The sequence below is a fragment of the Pleuronectes platessa genome, chromosome 3 (assembly GCF_947347685.1).
Source record: "Pleuronectes platessa chromosome 3, fPlePla1.1, whole genome shotgun sequence".
In the NCBI taxonomy this organism is placed as follows: Eukaryota; Metazoa; Chordata; class Actinopteri; order Pleuronectiformes; family Pleuronectidae; genus Pleuronectes; species Pleuronectes platessa.
This window is the reverse complement of record NC_070628.1, coordinates 9,567,394-9,586,940: the sequence shown is the minus strand read 5'-3', so window position 1 is coordinate 9,586,940 and position 19,547 is coordinate 9,567,394. Positions and strand designations below refer to the sequence as shown.

General features: G+C 42.2%; 1 protein-coding gene across 4 annotated transcripts in view; it reads right to left on the bottom strand.

Moving 5' to 3' along the window:
* Nucleotides 1–18,402, bottom strand: part of inpp4b (inositol polyphosphate-4-phosphatase type II B) — a 100,409-nt gene extending 82,007 nt beyond the window's left edge. For 2 of the 4 annotated variants that reach the window (XM_053418255.1, XM_053418265.1), the window contains exon 1: nucleotides 13,891–14,007. Coding sequence is in view for 2 of the 4 variants with exons in the window: in XM_053418256.1 (XP_053274231.1) it covers nucleotides 13,891–14,007; nucleotides 16,458–16,589 (249 nt within the window). In the remaining 2 variants the exon portion in view is untranslated. Of the gene's footprint in view, nucleotides 1–13,890; nucleotides 14,008–16,457; nucleotides 16,618–18,112 lie in introns of those variants that run through there. The other 2 variants (XM_053418257.1, XM_053418256.1) reach the window with 2 other exon arrangements.
* Between the last annotated feature and the right edge of the window lie 1,145 nt (nucleotides 18,403–19,547).

The following is a 19,547-nucleotide window of genomic DNA, read 5'->3' as shown; positions in this document are numbered from 1 at the left end:
CTGTATTACATCTATCTCAATTGACCAACCGCAGAGTTTTAATTGCAGCCACCCGGCGTGACCATAAAGTACAGTGACAAGTACACACAATTAGAAAACCTGCTTGCCCAGAGGCTCGCACATGCACGACCCTGGCATGGTGAGCACATCAGTGGCTCAGTTAGCCATGGACGGACAGACAAACACACACACCTACACACCCACACACACACACACAGTCAAATAGCATCAGCAGTTTCCACCAATGTCTCTCTCAAAGGAAACCATTACACTGCAGAAACCCACAGGAAGCCAGGCAGAAAGGGGATTTTCTCAAGCACTTTTTTTCTCTCTTCACCTCTCCTTCTCTTCTCTCGCTCTCTCTCTTTCTCGCGTAAAAAAAGGGGGGAAAATACAAACTTACACTAAGCTACTTTACCCAGAGAAAAAAAAAGATTAGTCAGCCAAGCGTCTAATTCACCTGTGACCCAGTAATTCATTTGTCTGATAATCTCCTATTGCAGGTGACACTAACAATCAACAATATGATGCGTAGAGCGGCAGGGGAGGGATAGGGGGAGGTACGGGCTGGACTGATTGGTGGAGGAGATATTTGATTAAATTCTCAAATGAATAATGCATTATGAAATTGATCCAGACAAATCCCACCTGGAGGAGATTGGAGTAGGATGATACATGGAAGGGGTTTGGAAGGGGTTATGACAAAGGGGCGGTTTTCCTGGAAAGGTCCTCTTCAGCATCAAGTGGTCACCTGGTGCTTGATAAGGCAATTTGCCACGCTTCATTGATATGCATGTCACCTGCATGCACACAGAACACACTGTGACTTGCATGCACAGCTGCAGATTATGGGAGATATCGGACAAAAAGGATGTAGAATATGTCCATAACCTTTTCTGTCTAATGGCATTGGGAAAAGTCAAATATGAGTTTAAGCTTTCTCCTCATTTATTTGTTCGAGTTATGTTATATATATTTTTAGGGGAATGTAAGGTAACCCCCAAATACAAAGTTATACATTATACAAGCATTATCTATACAAATGTACAATGAATAGTCTGATATTTGAGGAAATACACAATTCGCACCCTTTGCTCTGGGTCTGGAAAGTGAAGCCGATACAAAAGTGTCTGAAAGCTGTATTCTCTTGAATGACAAGCAGAGGGCGACTCCACTGGTTGTGGTTGTTTCTATAGGAGTCAGAGAGCAAATGGACCTACTACTCATTTAGTTTAATAATGTCAGTAATTGTTTTTACTGTAGAGTTTATGGTCTCACTTGTTTTTAGTCTTCTTCTCTACAGCATTGGTACATTATTGTCCCATTTGGACAATAAACTAAGCATTGGGGCATTGGTACTGTGTGACTGACAGGTAGTAAAAAGCAATGGGTATAGATCGCAAGGGGGGGGGGGGGTACTGTCGGTTATCATTTGGATGGAACAAGTACACATATGTTGTTAATATGTTAATATTCTCATCTGACACTTAAGAGGGAATCAACTAAGCAAATTCCTGAATTGTCAAACGACTGTATTTCCCAAGGTGTGAAAGAAATATTTTATTGTTGCTCTTTGCATTCCTCTTTCTCCATTTACAGCTTTTTTTATTTACTCTACTGTGCAGAAGGACATTGACAGAGGCTTAAGTTTTTGAAATACATTCATTTGCACATTAAATATGAAAACTACAATGGATTGGTGTTGTCTATACACTTATGATTGTTGTTCTTGTGGCTTATTTGTATTATTTTAAATATACAGGTCAGGTTTGTGTCCTTTCCTTAGTCTTGTAAAATGTGGCACGGTAAACACAATTGCAAACTCACTTAATTTGTTGCCACTCAAGTCGCTGCTTTCAGTGCGGCTTCCCTTTATTGCGTGTGTATAAATAGACCATCAGTTGTGTTAACTTGTGGCTTCACCCTGGGAAGAAAGGGCGTCTCCACGTGGCTCCGGGACCAGACATCTGCTCAGCAGTTTTTATAAGTAATTAGCTTCTCTGCTTAGACTTGGATGGTTGCTTTTAATGAGTGTACATTATACCAACAACTGTTTTCACGAATGAATGCGCACAACAAAACCTGGAGTGCACTTAATTTCCCGCAATTGTTAATATTCACCGGCACCATGAGTCACTTTATTGGAGCGCATGTCAACACAGCGGGGGGGAACAATTTGGGAAAACAAAGTAATTAACCGGCGTCTTCCTAAATACAGTAAACAGCCGTTTGAGGTGTCGTCAGCCAATGGAAGTGAAACCATTACAGTGAGAAAACACTTTGGAAGGAGCCCGGGATGTTTTCAAACACATCCCTCCAGTGTGACATGTTGCTCCGCTAACAGCCCGTCCATGGGGCTTTTCAGACGTCATGTGAGACATGTGGAGTGTTAACCTGACATGGCAGAGTGAGTGCTGGGCTGTCAATAAAAATGCTTTAGAGTGTTTAAAATCACTATTCTCGAGGGTCAGAGACCGTTTATTCCCTTTCAATTGTGATCCGTCTGGCTCCGGCACGTTTACAAGTATGCTAATCTTAGCAGGGTTTTTCTTTTTAATAAGGAAAGTTGACCGGAACAGTGCTTTCAAAGCTTCTGGCTCTACCGTACATGGAGCAGCAGCACTCACATTCATTACTGTCAAATGTTTCCGTCTTCTGAAAGGGAAATTCCATCCAGACTTTGGAGGCTTGCCATATATTATGCATCCATAATACTAAAAGCTGCTACAGAGTCTTTAATGATGAGCTTTATTATGACGCTGTGTAAAAAACATGACAGCTTTTTTTCTCCTAATACCCGTTATACATTTTCAATGCATGGGGCCAATAGACCGTATACAGAAATGAAGCCCAAATACCCTAGATACAAACACTGCATTTTCACAGCATCGAATAACCAATTAACACCTGACTTACTTGAACAATGAACACGAACAGCCACCAAGGGATGATGGAGAAGCTTTAGCCTTACTTTGGGGGGGCCATCATGTCGCAAGTTTCACCAATTATAATTATTTGACGCTCTCCTCCACCACTGGTATTTTATCCTCAACCTTTCGCTTGTAGTCGTTGTTATGAAGGCTGAGGCCATTGGCAGCAGTAATGTGTTGAATAAAAATCAGAGGCTTTATAATCAAGTGAATAATTAGCAAAAGCTGCAATGGCACTGAAATGTCTAACTTTGTGAAATTAGTTGAAATTAGGGAAAATTCATGAAAGAGGATTTCCGGAGAGAGCGTGTGATGCTTGATGGCTAGTGGGCAAATTAAAGAGAGGTCCTTTCTGGGTTTGAAGAGGCAAGTGGAAGTTCAGAGAAGTGTAATTGTGCAATCCATCAAATGCAGTCTTTGTTGTCTGCCTGGGTGGAATGCGATATTAAATGCACATAAATGAGAATAATTTATGGCCAGCTGGAATGGGCAGAATGAGAGAGCCCGAGTAGCAAAAGCGGAACTTCTGTGTACAGTATATCATATCATAATCAGGATAACTACAGCAGTTTCCCCTGGCGAAAGAGAGCCCATTACATCATGGATGTCTGCTGAAAGCCAGGAACCTCTCACACACACACAACCACATAAATATAACGATGTTTCATCATCCGCAGAGTTAACTAATCGCTGTTGTGATTCGCAGAAGTCGCACCTCCACTAGGGCTGCTCGATTATTGAAAAAATCATAATCACGATTATTTTGGGCTAAATTAAAATCACGATTATTCAAACGATTATTAATATGTGCCCTTATTCTGAAGTCAATGCTTTATTTTTTTGAATCACTTCCGGTTCCGGTAAACACAGATGACGGCTGCGTGTGTCTTATTCCTCCGTGTAACCAGGATATCGGTGCCCGGTTATTCAAACCCTTAATGATGGCAACCCTAACACTCTATGACCGACTGACCGGCGCGGAGAAATGCGGGTCCGGTCTGAACAGCAAGACGGGAGCGCGCTTGAGAATAGCGGTGCGCGGCACGGCCGCTAGATGGTCTGCTGCTGCCCTCCCTGCTTTTCCACTAGCGCTGTTTTTTTCACCGCCGGTCACCACACACACAACTCGCCTCCTTCACTTTACTGCTGCTTGAGAGTGAGTGTCGGTCAGCTGGGCCGCTGAATTCTTTGGGGGAAGGACTGAATTGCGCATGCGCATCTCTTTGAAAAAAAAAGCCAGATAATCGTTTCAAATCGATTATAGTAGTTTGGAGATCGTTTGACCCCATAATCATAATCACGATTAAATTTCGATTAATCGAGCAGCCCTAACCTCCGCTGAATTTACACTGTTCATTCAAACGTCTCTGAATCAAATAAAGATCAGGGAACTCAAGCAGCTCGCTACTGAAAGACCAGGTAGAAGGAAATATAAGGGCCCTGTTTATTATACTCATTATACAGAAAATATAACTAACTGCGTCTAAGCCGGTTTCAAATACAGTTATTCTTAAGGACGACCACTGGTCTGGTCCCTGAACAGAATATGAATTTGGGAGAAATAGAAAGAGGAGTGCTTGTACCACCCCTCAGTTTCATCAGTGTGATGCCCAGGGGCAAGCCCCTTGAGCCCTCAACCATACAAATATTATAGACTATCAAGCTTATGTGAGCAGCTGTGGCCCAGGAAATAGAGTGGGTCATCTGTGTATTATAGGGGTGGCCGTGTGCACGACAGTAGAAAACAATCTTGGACCCGAGTGTCATTGTGTTGTATGAACGAGAGGCTGACTTGACAGAGACTTTTTCCATTAAATCTTGACCATGTAATTTGTCATCTAGTATTTTTGGTTGAAATTTGATCCGAGATATATCCTGATGTCTGAAGGTGCAGACAAAGACTTTCTGAGCCGTCTGCTGCGACGCTGACTCATTGATCAGCCTGGCAGCGGTGCAGAGATATTCCCCTCTAAAGCTTCTGAGACAACCTTGCCCTTCTAACCAGTCACAGAAGGCCAAAGTCGGTGGTGAGAGCCCATAATGCTCGATCGATGCGTGAACGTGCTTCTGGTCTACTACTCCTCTTGCACTGGAGACCTCTAACTGCTTGAAGCTCCCCGATGTTGTTGATATGATGGACTCAGAGGTTAGCAAGCTCCAGGATCGTGCGTTAGCTTAGAAAACACGTTCGCTTGATGTCTGGATATTTGCAAGTCCTGGCTTTAAGGTAGAAAAGCAGTGCAGTGAACTTAGTAGGGTTTGGCTGGTAGGAGTTTGAAAGTGTCTACATTATTGTTTAAAAAAAATAACCGGTATCACGTGGACCACCATGAATTAATAATGGTTAAAGCAAACAATGCATGTTGTGCTTCTTTTGATGAAACAATATTATGCTGAAACAGATATAAGATATAGAGGAGGCTCTAGACAAAGAATCATTTGAAAACATCATTTAATTAGGCAGGGCACGCTGTTATGGACTGATTATCTTTTATGATGTTTTAATGTACTCTGTCAACACAACACAAATAGGACAAGAAGGTACGAATCCATTAGAATGAAATGCAATCAATTAAGGCAGCAGACCTGACACTGAAATAGAGAAAATGGTTTCATGCTGCTTGAAGCCAAAATAACAGTATGATCAGAGTATCTTCAATTTTCTGAGTGAGCTGGTGAGCAGGTAGGAAAGAGAGAGAGGTCCCTAGTTTGAGTCATTTTAATATGGCTGACTTGATCAGTAGTAATTTTTAGCGCTGGTTGACATTGGCTGACATTGGCACAATGATGGTGAAGGAAGCAAAGTGGCCATCAGACAAGAGACAGTCCTTATCTGAGGACTGTTACTCTCGTAGGTTATCACTGCTCAGCTGTCCACCCAATCACTACCAAGACCTTTCTTGGATATCTCTGAGATTGGTTCTTGTAAAAGTGTGTGTGTAAGTGTGAGTGTGTGTGTGTGTGTATCTCGATCTCTGAATGTCTGCTCTGTCTCCCTGTCTGCTCCAATCCCCCCCCCCCCCCCCTGCCCTCCTCTCTTTGCTGGCAGTAAACTTGTGCAACACATTGACACTCATCCAGCTAAAAGCAACTGGCTATGCCAAAAATATGTCAAGTCACCGTTTTTTACACATCATGATTATTGACAGGGTAGGATTAACTGAGGCCGGGATTCTCCATACTTCAGCAGTTCATAATTGGAGCGACAATTCACCACGGAACAGAGGCTGCTCACACAGGCCTCTTCAGAGGTGGCTAATATCTGCCAGTCAAACAGGCTTCAAATCAGTTAGACAGCAGAAAGAGAGAATCTGCCACATAGAGCCGGCCGATAAAAGAAGATCAATAATAATCACAATATAATTGCATCAAAAGCCATATAACAAAAGTAAGTACTGATAAATAAGTATTGATCTTTAAAACCCCAATGTCTTTAAACTAAATCAAATACAGTTTTATGTTTATATAAATGTTTTGCCCGTATAACCTAGCCCAAGAAACACAACATTAGGTATTAAGTGACTGTTGTATCCGATGTAATATTCCATTAGCCTATGTCTGCAAAAAACATTATTTCATCATATAATTGAATGATTTTTTTTTTATATGTGACATTTGACATCGAAACCAGCACAGGTCTCCTTCTCTTAACATTCAGTGGTGAGTCATTTTATTGAACGACTAAAATGAGTGTTTTATTTGCAGCCTTAGACAAGTGCATAAAACGGTGACAAGAATATATCATAATTTCCAAATATGTTCTTAAATTGTTCCCTTGAGAACAGTGGCTTCAATAATTGTAGAGTTTGTAGCTATTGGGACTCTTCCTCCAACTAAACTGAGTAACTGCACAGGACGGGCCTTGGTGTCCAAAGACCCAACAGTGATTCAGACGTCCTCTGCAGAGATGGAGGAACCTGCCAATGAGACGTGCATCTCAGCAGCAGTCAATCAATCAGGCCTTTATAGTAGAGTGGCTAGACGGCAGCCACTTTGAGTAAAAGGCATACAGCAGCCTGCTTGCGTCTGCCTAGCAGCATTAGGAGGAAAAAAAAGATTCTCCAGTCTGATGAGACAAAAATTTAGCATTTTGGCAAGGACTCAAATTACCCTATTTCTGGCGAACACCAGGCCCTTCCCATTACCCGGCTGGATACATGCCTACAGTGAAGCATGGTGGGGGAAGCATTATGCTTCTCAGCAGCAGCAGGGAGACTGGTCCGAATGGAGGGAAGGATGAATGCATCCAAATATAGAGAAGGTCCCTGAAGAAATAGGTTTGTCAAAAGTTTTATAGACATGATTTTATTCCGTCATGATGAGGAATTGAGTGCTGATTGATGTGCTAAATTTGCAATTTTATCTATTTAATATTTGATCAACAACCTATGGGTAGAAGCTGGGTAGATGTGAAAAGGATCATGACACAGTATCGTTCAAATGTTTAAAGTAAAGCTTTAACGCTATGAGACATCACAATGTAAAACAACGCAACAGAAGAAAACAACAGCTTCAGATTCACACCCTGAGATCTCCGTGCAAGTCTTAGAGTATTTACTTTGTTCACAGTGAAAAAGGTTCTTGCCACATGGGAAAGGTTTGAAAATCATATTTGAATCGGTATGAAAAGTCAAGCAGGGGACCCAGAGAAAATCCAACAATACCTCCTATTTCCCTGCTTTGGGGCTCCATTCGTACAACCTCAATCCAATTTCCTCAGCCTGTGTGTGTCTCTGTGTAAGGGGGGGAGGGGGCAAGCAATTCGAGATGCAACTTTGATCAGTTCTATTCTCCATTGCCTTCTGAATCACAGATATCTTGCTCAATCCCTTTAGTGAACATGGTGTGAGGGTACATGTGTTTATCAGGCCACGGGACAAAATGGCCATTATACAGTAGTTACACAGTAAAAAAAGAAAAGAACCTTTACTGGTGTTTTATTTGATTCAATACATTTTATGGCAGCTTTATGAAAATGACTTCCCAGACGGGGTCTTTTGTTTGTCACACTATTGTGCACATCTCAGAGACCAATCAAAATTTCTCGCCCTGGCCAGTAATAGAAATGCAAACTGAAAACTGCATAACACGTTCGTTCCAGATAGAAGGGAGCAAAGGCAGGATAAATGAGAATGTGATTAGAGAGAGAGGTTCTTACAGAGGCAGCTGTCTTATTCCCTTTATACCACAAGAACACTCAGTAATGGGTTTGCACTGACAGCCAACCACAGGTCTGTCATTAGCCGCTTTTCTCCGAACCTCTTCACAGAGGTAAGTGAGCATAAATGTGAGGCACCAACACAGGAAAATAATCTCATGTGCCTCTTCCACATGCCCACATTTAACTCTAGGTATATTTATCCTGAATCTAGGTATATTTATCCTGAATCTTTCAGATGGGCTGGCTCTGATTTCTAATAAGCTTTGAAGATAATCGAAGGCTGCTAAGGTTTGTACCATGGGCCTTAAATGTTTGCTCTGACCACATCGTCCAGTCTTCTATACAGTTCACAGTTTCTATACATTTGAAACATGGATTACTGCCCCTGCAGTTGTATGCCTCCACCAACCAGAGCAGTTTCAGTCTACATAAATTTTTTTCATGAGGTCAGTTAACGTTTAACACAACAGTGTGCCACTGCAGCATGTCCCACAGAATTAATGTGATCTATGGCGTTAACCTGTTCGAGCATGAAGGTCAAACTCAGAGTGACAGGTACACAGGGGATGAAAGAGAAGTTCTCGTAAGAGAGAATGAACTGCATTAGATGCCACTTGTGGGTACACACGCACAACTGCAATCCAAACAATGAGATCTGAATGCGGGGATGGTAAAAATGTTATGGACCAAAGTGTGAGCATACGGTAGGACGAGCGAGTACGTAGCAAAAAGTGTAAGACATTTTTTGGTTCATTATGAAAGAATGGTGAGACAAATGTAAATATGGCGGGCTGCCACCGTATAGATAATTAAAGGGAAGCACTGGCTTCTCTATGGCCTGTATTCAAAATGTAAATATGTATTTTTTTGGTTTGCATCTTAGATTAGCAGATTAGTCACACTTTGAATCTGTGTTTAACTCATATTCACAGATTTTATTGCGTTTATGATAAAAGTGCAGTCAATGAAGGGATCTCTGAAGTATATTCCCTTTTCAGCCACAATGAGAATTTCTGGATTCAGTGATCAGAATACGGCTGAAAAGTGATTTATTGCCTCCGAGTCATTCTGAGTGCAGTTGCAGGTAAGATATCAGAGACAATGTAAGGTTATATCCTCATCCTGTGACAACTAGAGTTTGAGGGGGGGGGGGATCACTTACACCTGAGATATCTAACCCGGCCGTACTCCTTTTCACACCTCCACTCACTGACTTATCGTTCTATCAGCCCGGTGCATGCTCTCAAATATTCATGACCATGCAGCCAGTGTCATCTTAGAATATCTAAATGGGAAGCCCAAGGCAGAGGGAAATCATCCTACTATGAAATTCCCCGGTCCTCTACGAATGTTAAAGCAGTCGTCTATAAACCACGCTCCATCAGTTTCCTCCTTCCTCAGTGTTTCAATTTCATCCCCCTCTTATTTCCACTCCAAAAGTCCTATGGTGAAAAATGCACATTTTGCAATGTTTCTATAAACTGTATATATTTGTGTTTACCATGTGTGATGTGTGCACCTTCCATTGAGGAGAATCAGCTCATGGCACAACGTCTGCGACTGAGGCTGAAAGTGATATACAACACTTTTGACACTTAGTTTGTTAGACACACACAAAAAAGAAAATTGCTCTCTCATGCTCACTCTCTCTCAAAAACTGTAACATGAAACAAAAAACCTGGGCTGAGTGATTCCTGCTCCGCCACTTGGGCGGACGGGGGCTGGCGTGTTGTGCCAGCTCATGTTCAGGGTCACGCCTGTGTCACTTAAAGACTCTCTAATGAGACACTGACAAGCACGCTGGGCCCAGCCGAGCGGAGTTAAACATCTAAAAAACAATGTACGAGCGCACTGGTGCCAGAGAAAAACAAAATAAAGAAGAAAAAAAAGATCTTCAAGTATTTTCAAGGCCAGGATATGAGGCACACAGAGAGAAAGGAAGAGGCAGCTTTGTTTTTTCTGATGTTCACAGAAAGTTGTGATGAAGCTCATCCTTCCAACTTTTTTACTTTGTGAGCAGTGCAGGGTGTGGGAATGAGTGAGGAGTTTGAAAGGCTCAACAGGACCTGTCCTGTAAGTCTGTTGGTTCAGCCTTAAGCTCTCAAAGCCGAGCTTGAGAGAAATACTGTGTTGTACATCAGAGATATTCTTGACAGATCGACAGGAGCAAATACTCGCTCTCACAGACAGTGTGAGGTACAGAATGAAAGACCGACGTTCAAACCCATCAAGTCCAAATTAAATGAAAACCTGATCCGGACACTGTACATTAAAAGGTCCAGTGTGTATTAATTAAGTTGATGGCTCTGTAGAAATGGAATATAAAGATTTATAATCGCATGGCCAATAGTGTATAATCGCCTTGAACTAAGAATCATCGGGTTGTTGTTACCTAACAGTGGAAGTGGATTCACAATGTTGCAGCAACATGTTCCTATAGTATCCTTCAGACATTGGCTCTAATGCTGCTTGTATTGTTACATTACCTGAAGGCTACAAACATGCATCCGAATAAGTGGTTGGTTGTATAATAGTTGCTAGATGCAACAATGAACCATTGAATTTTTTTTACATTTTTTTTTCAACAAAGCCATTTCTATAAACTGGAATATAAGTAAAAAATCTTTATATCCAAGTATATAGCTTGCCTGGCTACATGTTCAATTTATAGATTGGATATAAAGATGGACTCAGTGTCTCCACTTCCTCCCTTGATCCGTCAATCCTCAATATCCAAGATGGCAACGCTGCCATCGTCCGCTGATGTCGGCATTTGGAGCCAGTGTCTCTGCAGTAATGATTGGGGGGATGGAGCAGCGGCCGCAACTTTCAATTATGACGTTTCAGTTTTTATAGTATCAAATAAATAACAAATAACAATCCTATTGGACTAATGAGTGCTCAGTTTGAAAAGAAATGCAAGAAATGAGACAAACATATATTTGACATGTAGTTTCACTTTTCGTTTGGCCATTGACCCATTCACTAACATGGAGGAGACAGGGTTTCTGACAAATACCAGACACAAATGAGCAATTTAAACGCTTTGGCTTCTCCTTTGCAGAGCAGTCATTTCCACCATCTGTGGAAAAGTCTATGGATCAGTTTTGAAAAACTTCTGAAAGAAGCACAGAACACAAGAAATACTCAAGGAGGTGGATGGAGAGTTTAAACTGTCTCAAATTCACATCTGTGATCTTCAATATGAATATTCAGGACAAACTGTACCGTGGAACAAATCTCGGTGTTCTCACTGGAAGTGAACTTCATGTGGGATTATGTCTAAGGCTGCAATTTTAAAAAGGCAAATGATTATACAGCTGGACACACAGGTTAATGTCATACTGCATATACTAAACATAAATATACAGTGTGCTATTTGATTAAATCAAAAGTAAAACTTCTATATAAACTACCGCAGTTTTTCGTAGGGTAAAAGTAAGAGCAGATTTTTACAGTAAATTTGTCATCAAGAATAATCTTAACATTAAGCCTCTGATTTGTTTAAACTGTGTAATGCTGAGCAGCCAACTTGGGAAACCTACTCTGAACCAACTTTGCAAATTCCTGGCCCAGTGTGACACAATCTGGGTAGAAGCTGGAGCGGCATGAATACATTACAAGCTGGACGGATTATCAGCAGGTGGAGTTTGTATGAGCTGTATGAATCAGCTCCCCTCCTTGACTTTATTACCGGGAAACAGACGCCAAGGCTTCGCTTCTCTCGGGAGAACACTGTCTGCAGGAGGTGCAGAGTTTCACGACATAAATATATACTGTCCTAATTCTCAATATATGGAGCACGACATATACTCGCAAGACCAGATAAAAAAACCATTTCAGTTAAACCTCAGCAGACAAAAACATCCTGTAGGGTTAGAATTTAGCAAGAGTACAACACCATAATCTAAGGAACAATAAAATGTTGTTACATTTATTATGGTATATGAGTATAAACAAGTGAAATTATATTTATGTAAGTAAAATATTGCATTGATTAAGTCATATTCTATAGCCAGCTTGTCATACTCTGCAGGGAAAGCATCAGTCTGTTTCCTAGTGGCTGCTGAAGCTATCGCATGAACTGACAGCTCCCATGACTTCCCCATTGACACGATAGAGATATTATTTCAATTATCCAGAGGTGGTTACGTGCTGCTGCTTCAAGAGGAAATGTCCTGAGGGGTTTGATGAAGCTCGGGAAAAAACCTGAGGAACGTTCTCTGATCCCAATGATTTCACTGAATAATCAAGGAACAAATGCAAATTGCCACAGCAGAGAAAAGCACAGAAACAGATCTATGTGGTTTAGTGATACATTTGCAAATGCTAATAACTGCAATTGTTGAAGTATTGTTGAGGGCATAGCAAGATATACTTTAAAGACATCCATAAGGCATCGCTGAACATTAAACACAATAAGCATCGGATTAAAACTGATTCAATTGAGACATTAACAAACATAAGATGCACTTGATGCACCCTAAACAATAAAAGCAATGCAATGTGCTTCAAGAATGGTTCCATTCTCTAAGTTATTCATTTAAGGATTTTGAAAACAGACATTTTATCCGATCTGCCTCAGGTATGTATCAGGTTAGTCGTGGAATGAAGTTTAGTTTGCAGCAACTGATATGACTCGTCATTTTCCTTTTAGTGACTACTGACTGAAAATAAAAAGTTCCTATCTGACTGTCGTGTGCAAATTTTTTTTGATAATAGGATTAGCAATAGCACTAAGGGTGGATGTGAATGGGCTTTTATTGATTGTCCCAGGTGATTCTCTATACTCTTTTTCTGTCTGGTACCAACAGACAAATGTAGAGGGGTGAAAACATTTGTGGAAATTATTAACACATTACAGCGGGGGGTGGGAGGCTATGGGAATACGCCAAATAAACGCTATATATTAAGTTATTTTGTAATCCATTTGATGTTCAGTAGGTTTTTTATAAATGACTTTTAGTTTTTTTACTCACAAAGGCTTTATATTATGTACAGTGAGAAACAGTCATTGTAAACTCCTCACTTCAAGTGCCAATAAAACTGATCAAATGCAGCTGCTCCTTGTAAAATTACAATCAGTTTAAACCGGCAGCTCAAAGGACATAAACACACTTTCCCCGCACAGCTGTACACAGTCATTTTTACACAGATATGCAAGTAGACTGCTGCCAGTGTGGAGGTCTGTAATGGTGTCCTTTCTCATCATAGAGCTCATGAATGTTTCATTGTAGATTGTGACCATTAGGATCTTGGCACTCGGGGTTGAGTGGGATGCTTGATTAAGATCATGCATTCACCCAACACTGAAGAACCTCCTATAAAGCGGGCCAGGGCCATTCAGGAGTCCATGTCTGGCTCTCTTTCCCATTCCCACTGATGTGCCGACTGGTTTTCCCCAGTGGATCACTGGCAAAGGACGGGCAGCCACGCTCAGATGCTCATCAAAGGCTACACACCCTTTTCCTTCAAAACTTAAAAGGCAAAGGTCTCGGTCTGATACAGACTCAAATGACTGATTACTACGACGCTGATAACACACTGCCTGCTATATTTAAGCACACACATTTTTTGCACTGCCAAATCAAGACTCAGTGGTGGATTTCTCGCAGCTTTTCATGTTCATCTCCCGTAAAGTTTAAAGCTCGGTGCTGCACAACCAACACTGTGCAGATGACTGCTTCACACAGGCTTCCAACACATTCTCACCATTAACGTTCGCGCTCACATGATGGATTTTCCAACATGCAAACATACAACAAACACACAAGGTAAAGAAAATAACTATTTACTCACCGATTCCTGGCTCTTGTCCTTTGAATCATACACAGTTAGCTTGACTAGTGTCTCCGGGCTAGCAGGGTACTCTGAAGGGAAGGTCACCCCCGTCAGAAATAGTGGGTCTTTGTTCGCCTGTCGGAGAGAGGGACAACACAGAGAAAGGGTGAGATACTGCGTGTGTGTGCTTGTGTGTGCATGTGCGACAGTGTGCATCCTCATACACACATTGATTCTGCAACACACATGTTCATGAAAACGCAGGAAGCCAAAGGGGGAATGAAAAGGAGCGGGGGGATCGGGTGTGTAAATGAGCCAACAGCTGGGCTCAGTCTTTACCTCTCCTCCTCCTGGCGCACCCCCCCACACAAGTCCCCTCGCCTCTCCTGCTGCTTCTCCTGGGCACAACAGAGGAGAAGATAGGGCTCTCCCTGGTGGGTCTACCTGGAGCTCTGGCATAACTACAGTCTCCAACTGAGACCGCAGGCCAGGAGCAACAACTGTTGACAGGTGAACTGACACAGTGGCGCTGTGGCAATGGGATTAAACCAGCTAGAGCAACCAGTGTGGGGTTTGCAAACATACCAAAGGGCTGCATAACATTAAGTAAAATTCACTCGCAAACTCCCTGACATCACAATAACCGGCTATGGCCTTTTGAAATGGCTGATTGCTAGTTTTCCCTTTGAGATCTGCAGAGACCTCTGCTCATAACACTGTAAAAATGTCCAATGTAGCAAGGGTGTGTTTACCTCAGATTTGAAAACCCTGTCTATGAACACTGCAGTGCCTGGAAAGTTAAAACCGTTCTGTCACAGGTGCACTTTCACCTGTTGGGAGGAATTCTCTACAACGGAGAGAACATCGGAAATAAGGAAGGTCTCTGCACCATCTATACCCTGAGAAAAATGTTCTTGAAATACAAGAAATTGATGTTGTAAGAAATTTGGCTGAAGAGACTTGTTTTAATATTTGTGTTTCTTTGCAAAGCAATAATGTGACCGTATCACTTGAAGATTTGCTGCATCTTTACAAGTAGCTGGGCACATGATGCATTCTGGAGGCTCTGCAGGCTCAGGAGGCCACTTGGTATCATACACTCATCTCTCGCACAATCATTCCTTTAGAATTTAGTCTGATAGGAGCAATCTACGGCCAAAATAAACTGTAATTTCAATGAGTTCTATTTTACCAGAGGGTGAGGGGCTTTTCCCTGGAAGACTCAGAGATGGTTAGGGTCCATTTGTTGTCTATTTGTACCAAATCAAAGCATTTTGTGTTTACACTGGGGGCTTTCGCTTCCTCTGCTCCTCTCCAATGGGCGTCTCTAGAATGTGGCCCTTTGGGACTGTACGGGGACAGGCTGGGGAGTGGTAATGAGGCTGACACAGGCAAGCTGGCACTTATGTATGAATGTATGGTCACACCCTTGGAGTTAAAATAAAGAAAAACAAACATCAGAAAAAAGGCTAATGAGCAGGTTTAAAATCCGAATATTGATAAATAGCACAGTAATTCTATTTCGAATTAAAATGTATATATGGTAAATTTATATAGAATATTCAAACTGTTGTGAAATTAAACTCTTGCCTTATGTAGTTTAACATTTTCAATTAATATTTTCTTGCAAATTATTTTATCAGCCAGTAAACCAATTAAGTGTCATAATAACATGATCATATCATCAACACGTGATGCTTCCACACAGTTGTGTGCAAATCACATATTGGTGCTAAGCAGACGCAACACTGATGGCAAGAGTTAAGCAAACAAATATAGATATATAACATATAATATACAGGAAGATTTCAATCCCTGTTCCATTGTTGTCAGGTCAGACTGCTAATGTCCTTTATTTATCTATTTAAGTTAATTTAAGTGTGGTTTAGAAAAAGTGTGCAGGTGTTACTCTTCTCATTTATTACTCACCTTAAGGATAACAAGAGAGCACGCCGATAACTCCCTCAACACTGCATTATCTGATATTCAGAATAGTAAATGATCATTTAGCAAGCTTTTCTGTAGCTCAGAAAAGTGGAACACATCAACTCACCCTCGGCTACAATAAGTGGAGTTAAATTAGGAGCCAAAGCATGAAGCCCTTCAAAGAAGCAGTGTACACACAAAAGAGCAGAGGGATGTGTCTGACTGCACACATACATATGGAGGGAACCCAGGGACCCACCACATAACTGTACCACTAACCCCCTGATCCTCCTGAAACCCTCAATATGCTAACAGAGCGGAAATAAGACATGTCTATTGCCTCCTGCTTCAGCCATTCTTGACAAGGTAATACCCGCCTTGATGCCCAGTGCCATTTGCTGCATACCTGTGAAGGTTTGGGTTTTGTGTACACCGACATCCTAAACACACAGGCCTATTCAGCACAGCGGGTACAAACCATGGGAACCAATGAACTGGAGCTCAGTGGACATACATCAGTACTGTATACTGACAAAAAGACAGGCAGGGCCATTATACTCAAGATTTTTGCAGGTACACACACACACTTACACACACACACACACACACCCGTTGCACCTCCCTCGCTGGCTCACTGAATAGGCATCATTCAGACTTACCAGCATTTTTGGCAGCCTCAGCTGTGGCTGGATCTCTGCAGTGCTTCTGATGGGCTGAGATGAGCTAAAGTGGTAAGCCTGTCTCCATTTACGCACAGAAGTGAGCAAATCTGTCATACAAGTGGTCAACATATGCTAAGGGAGACAGCTGCCCCTCCCCTCTCCTGTCTTTTTGTCTGTTTGGGTAGCAAACCTCCATGGAATGGCCAATTTGGACCATTAGAGGGTGTGCGTATGTGTGTGCGTGTTTGAGTGTGATTGGGTTGGGGGGGAAAGGAGTATTCTGGCTTGAGTTTCCCTACACTGGAGCTTTTTCTTCCTCTCTTGACCACTCATAATTACGCTTGCACAGACTAGACATGTTGGACTCGTTCCAGGCGAGGGGTTCTTTGCTTGACTAGCATGACATCAAAAGGCCGTTTTATCCCCCGACTTTGCATTACGTCAAATCCCCTCGAGGGCCTGGACCCATTGCCCGTGTTTTAGGAATGGGATTTTCCCTACGCAGACATATTAAGGTTTGGCAGAAAATGCCCCTCTTTCCATTCCCACTTTCCCCGTCTCTTGTGTCAAGCTGAACAGAAAGCGTGCACATGTGGAAAACAAAGTACTTAAAATTGTCACAGAAACAGAGGCCATTTCTTTTCACTGAGCAGATAACACAATTCACTACAATTTGTCTAAGCTCTTTCCTATTAAAAGAGAATTAGCAGGTTTGAGATTGTCAGTGGTTCTTTTACCAACAGTAGTTAAAGACGCAGTGCCAACACTGAGAGACGCACATTCTCCCCGGAGATAAAGTGTCTACAGTTGAAATACGGCACACGATAGATTAAGACTGCTGTGAATGAACTATGTATTAATATATTAACAGTAAGAAATTACTAAAAAAATAAAGCTCAAGAGTATTTAAGTCCAGATCCAACATGATTAAATGCCATCCTGCTCTTTGCATCTGTCTCCTGTCTTGTGATTCATATAAAAGACTAGAGAGACTATGTAGCAGCTGGCACACTCCATCATTTATCTTCTAAATTAAACTCTTATATCGTACCGTGGATTCCTGTTAATACGCCTATCACATGAGTAGGTCTGATGCTCAAGTGTACATGCAGTCAAGATAAAACTGAGAGTCCGGCAAAGCTGGCAGCAGCTGTTGAGAGCAGGCATCCCGGGAATGTGACAAACACGAGAAACACAAGTGGCAGTTGGGCTTTCTTCAAATTCATACTAAACACACACACACACAAATACACCAATACACACACTCCCCGGTCCTACTCTGACCACACAGGTTAATAATGAACATCTGCGTTTGTTCCTGATCTGTATGAGTGAGAAACCCGACTGGTTACCGCTGCCCTGACATGTGACCTCTGACACAACACAAACCAGTCTTTCAAAGTCACATGGAACTTTAACCATGTTGTGCTGCTTCTCAGTTAAATAACATTACTGATCTAAATGACCTGATTTCTGTGCGAAGTGCTAAATCCACTGAGACACAAAGGAGTAGTGATGTTCACTTACAACACTGCAGGCTAATAAAATGGAAATACGGCACAGAAAACTCCACAGACTATCTTAAAGACATCTTATAAGTTTGCAAACCCTCTCTTTAAAAACAGTTTCGTAAAACCACAACGTGCACATACCTTGTGTTTGCGGAGCCGAAAGCAATCCATGTCCTCAGATCCTGCTTCATATCCTGAACACTACAGCCATGAAATCAAAACTCCAGCGGCACTCAGAGTGTCTACAGAGCTGAGACCAGCATACAGTGTCCTACCACATCCTGTGTTTCCACTCTCACACACACTGCTGTTCCCTTGACAGCACTGAGGGGAAAAGCAGTTGAAATACAGTCTATGAAAGGCACAGTTATGCTAATTCAGCTTTTACTGGATTAGCAGGAAAAAAAAAGTGACTCCTTTTTGTGCGTCAGGAAACTCTGCCCTCACATGATGAGAGAAAACATTTGTGTGTGTATGTGTGTGTAGCACATGTGTGTAAGTGGGTGTTCCACAGGGGGTTTAGGGGCAGTTGTTGCCGCCCCCGAAAAAACACACTCGTGTGTCTGTTGCCTTTGCATTAGCCCTGTGACACTGGGGGCAAGTAAAGAAGCACATAAGGAGGTCAAATAACACAAATCACTCTCATAACCTGAGCAGTTAGAGCCACACACACACACACTGACTATGCAGATAGATAGAATCCTTTAATAGTCCCACAGTGGGGAAATTTGAGAGAGATGATTCTGATTGAAAGCCCAACTCACACTCTCATAGATGTCTGGGACTCAACTATCGCAAGCTATAGATTATTCACGCGCATCGTCTGTTCCACTTCGCCGAGTCGGGGGAAAAAGAAAAAGTTGAGGGACAAGAAAGGGCAGACAGTGATGGAGAGAACACCAAGCAAAAGCAAGTGACCCAGAGGCGAAGCAACAAACATCAAAGGTCAGAGAGAGACAGGGAGAGGATGGTGCAAGTGTATGTGTGTGTGTGCGTGTGTGTGTGTGTGTGTTTGTGTGAGTGGCCTTACCTCCACTATCTCTGTGCAGGCCTGAGTGACGAGGTGCTGCTGGTGTGGATCTATGACAGCCACCTGGACCAAAGCATTGGGCTTCCTGTCTCTGCCGGAGGCCACCAGATCATTACAGGCTACAGCGAAGAAATGAGAGAGGGCAGGAGAGAGGGAGAGCCGACGGAAGGAAGAGAGAGGAGAAGATGATGAGAAAACAGGACAGAGGGGAAGAGGGAAGCACAAAAAAAAAATCAAGATAAGAGGGCGAGCAGAAGCTTTACAGTAGACACAAGCCCCCCACAGATGAAGAACGTGGCTACAGTTGACAAGGCAAACACAGAAAACCAACATTGAAGAGGAAATGGAAGAAAACAGCAAAGGTGGGCGTTTTGTAAAATATCTCCTGTCGGATTAAAAATCACATGCTAGAGAACTAAAGAGCTGCATCCCCACAAAGGAATAGAGAACTCTTCTGTCCTCACTCTGTGCGAACAACACAGTTAAAAAGAGGAAATAAATAAAATCGTAGATATGCAGAGATATAAAATTGTTGCATCAGCAGAT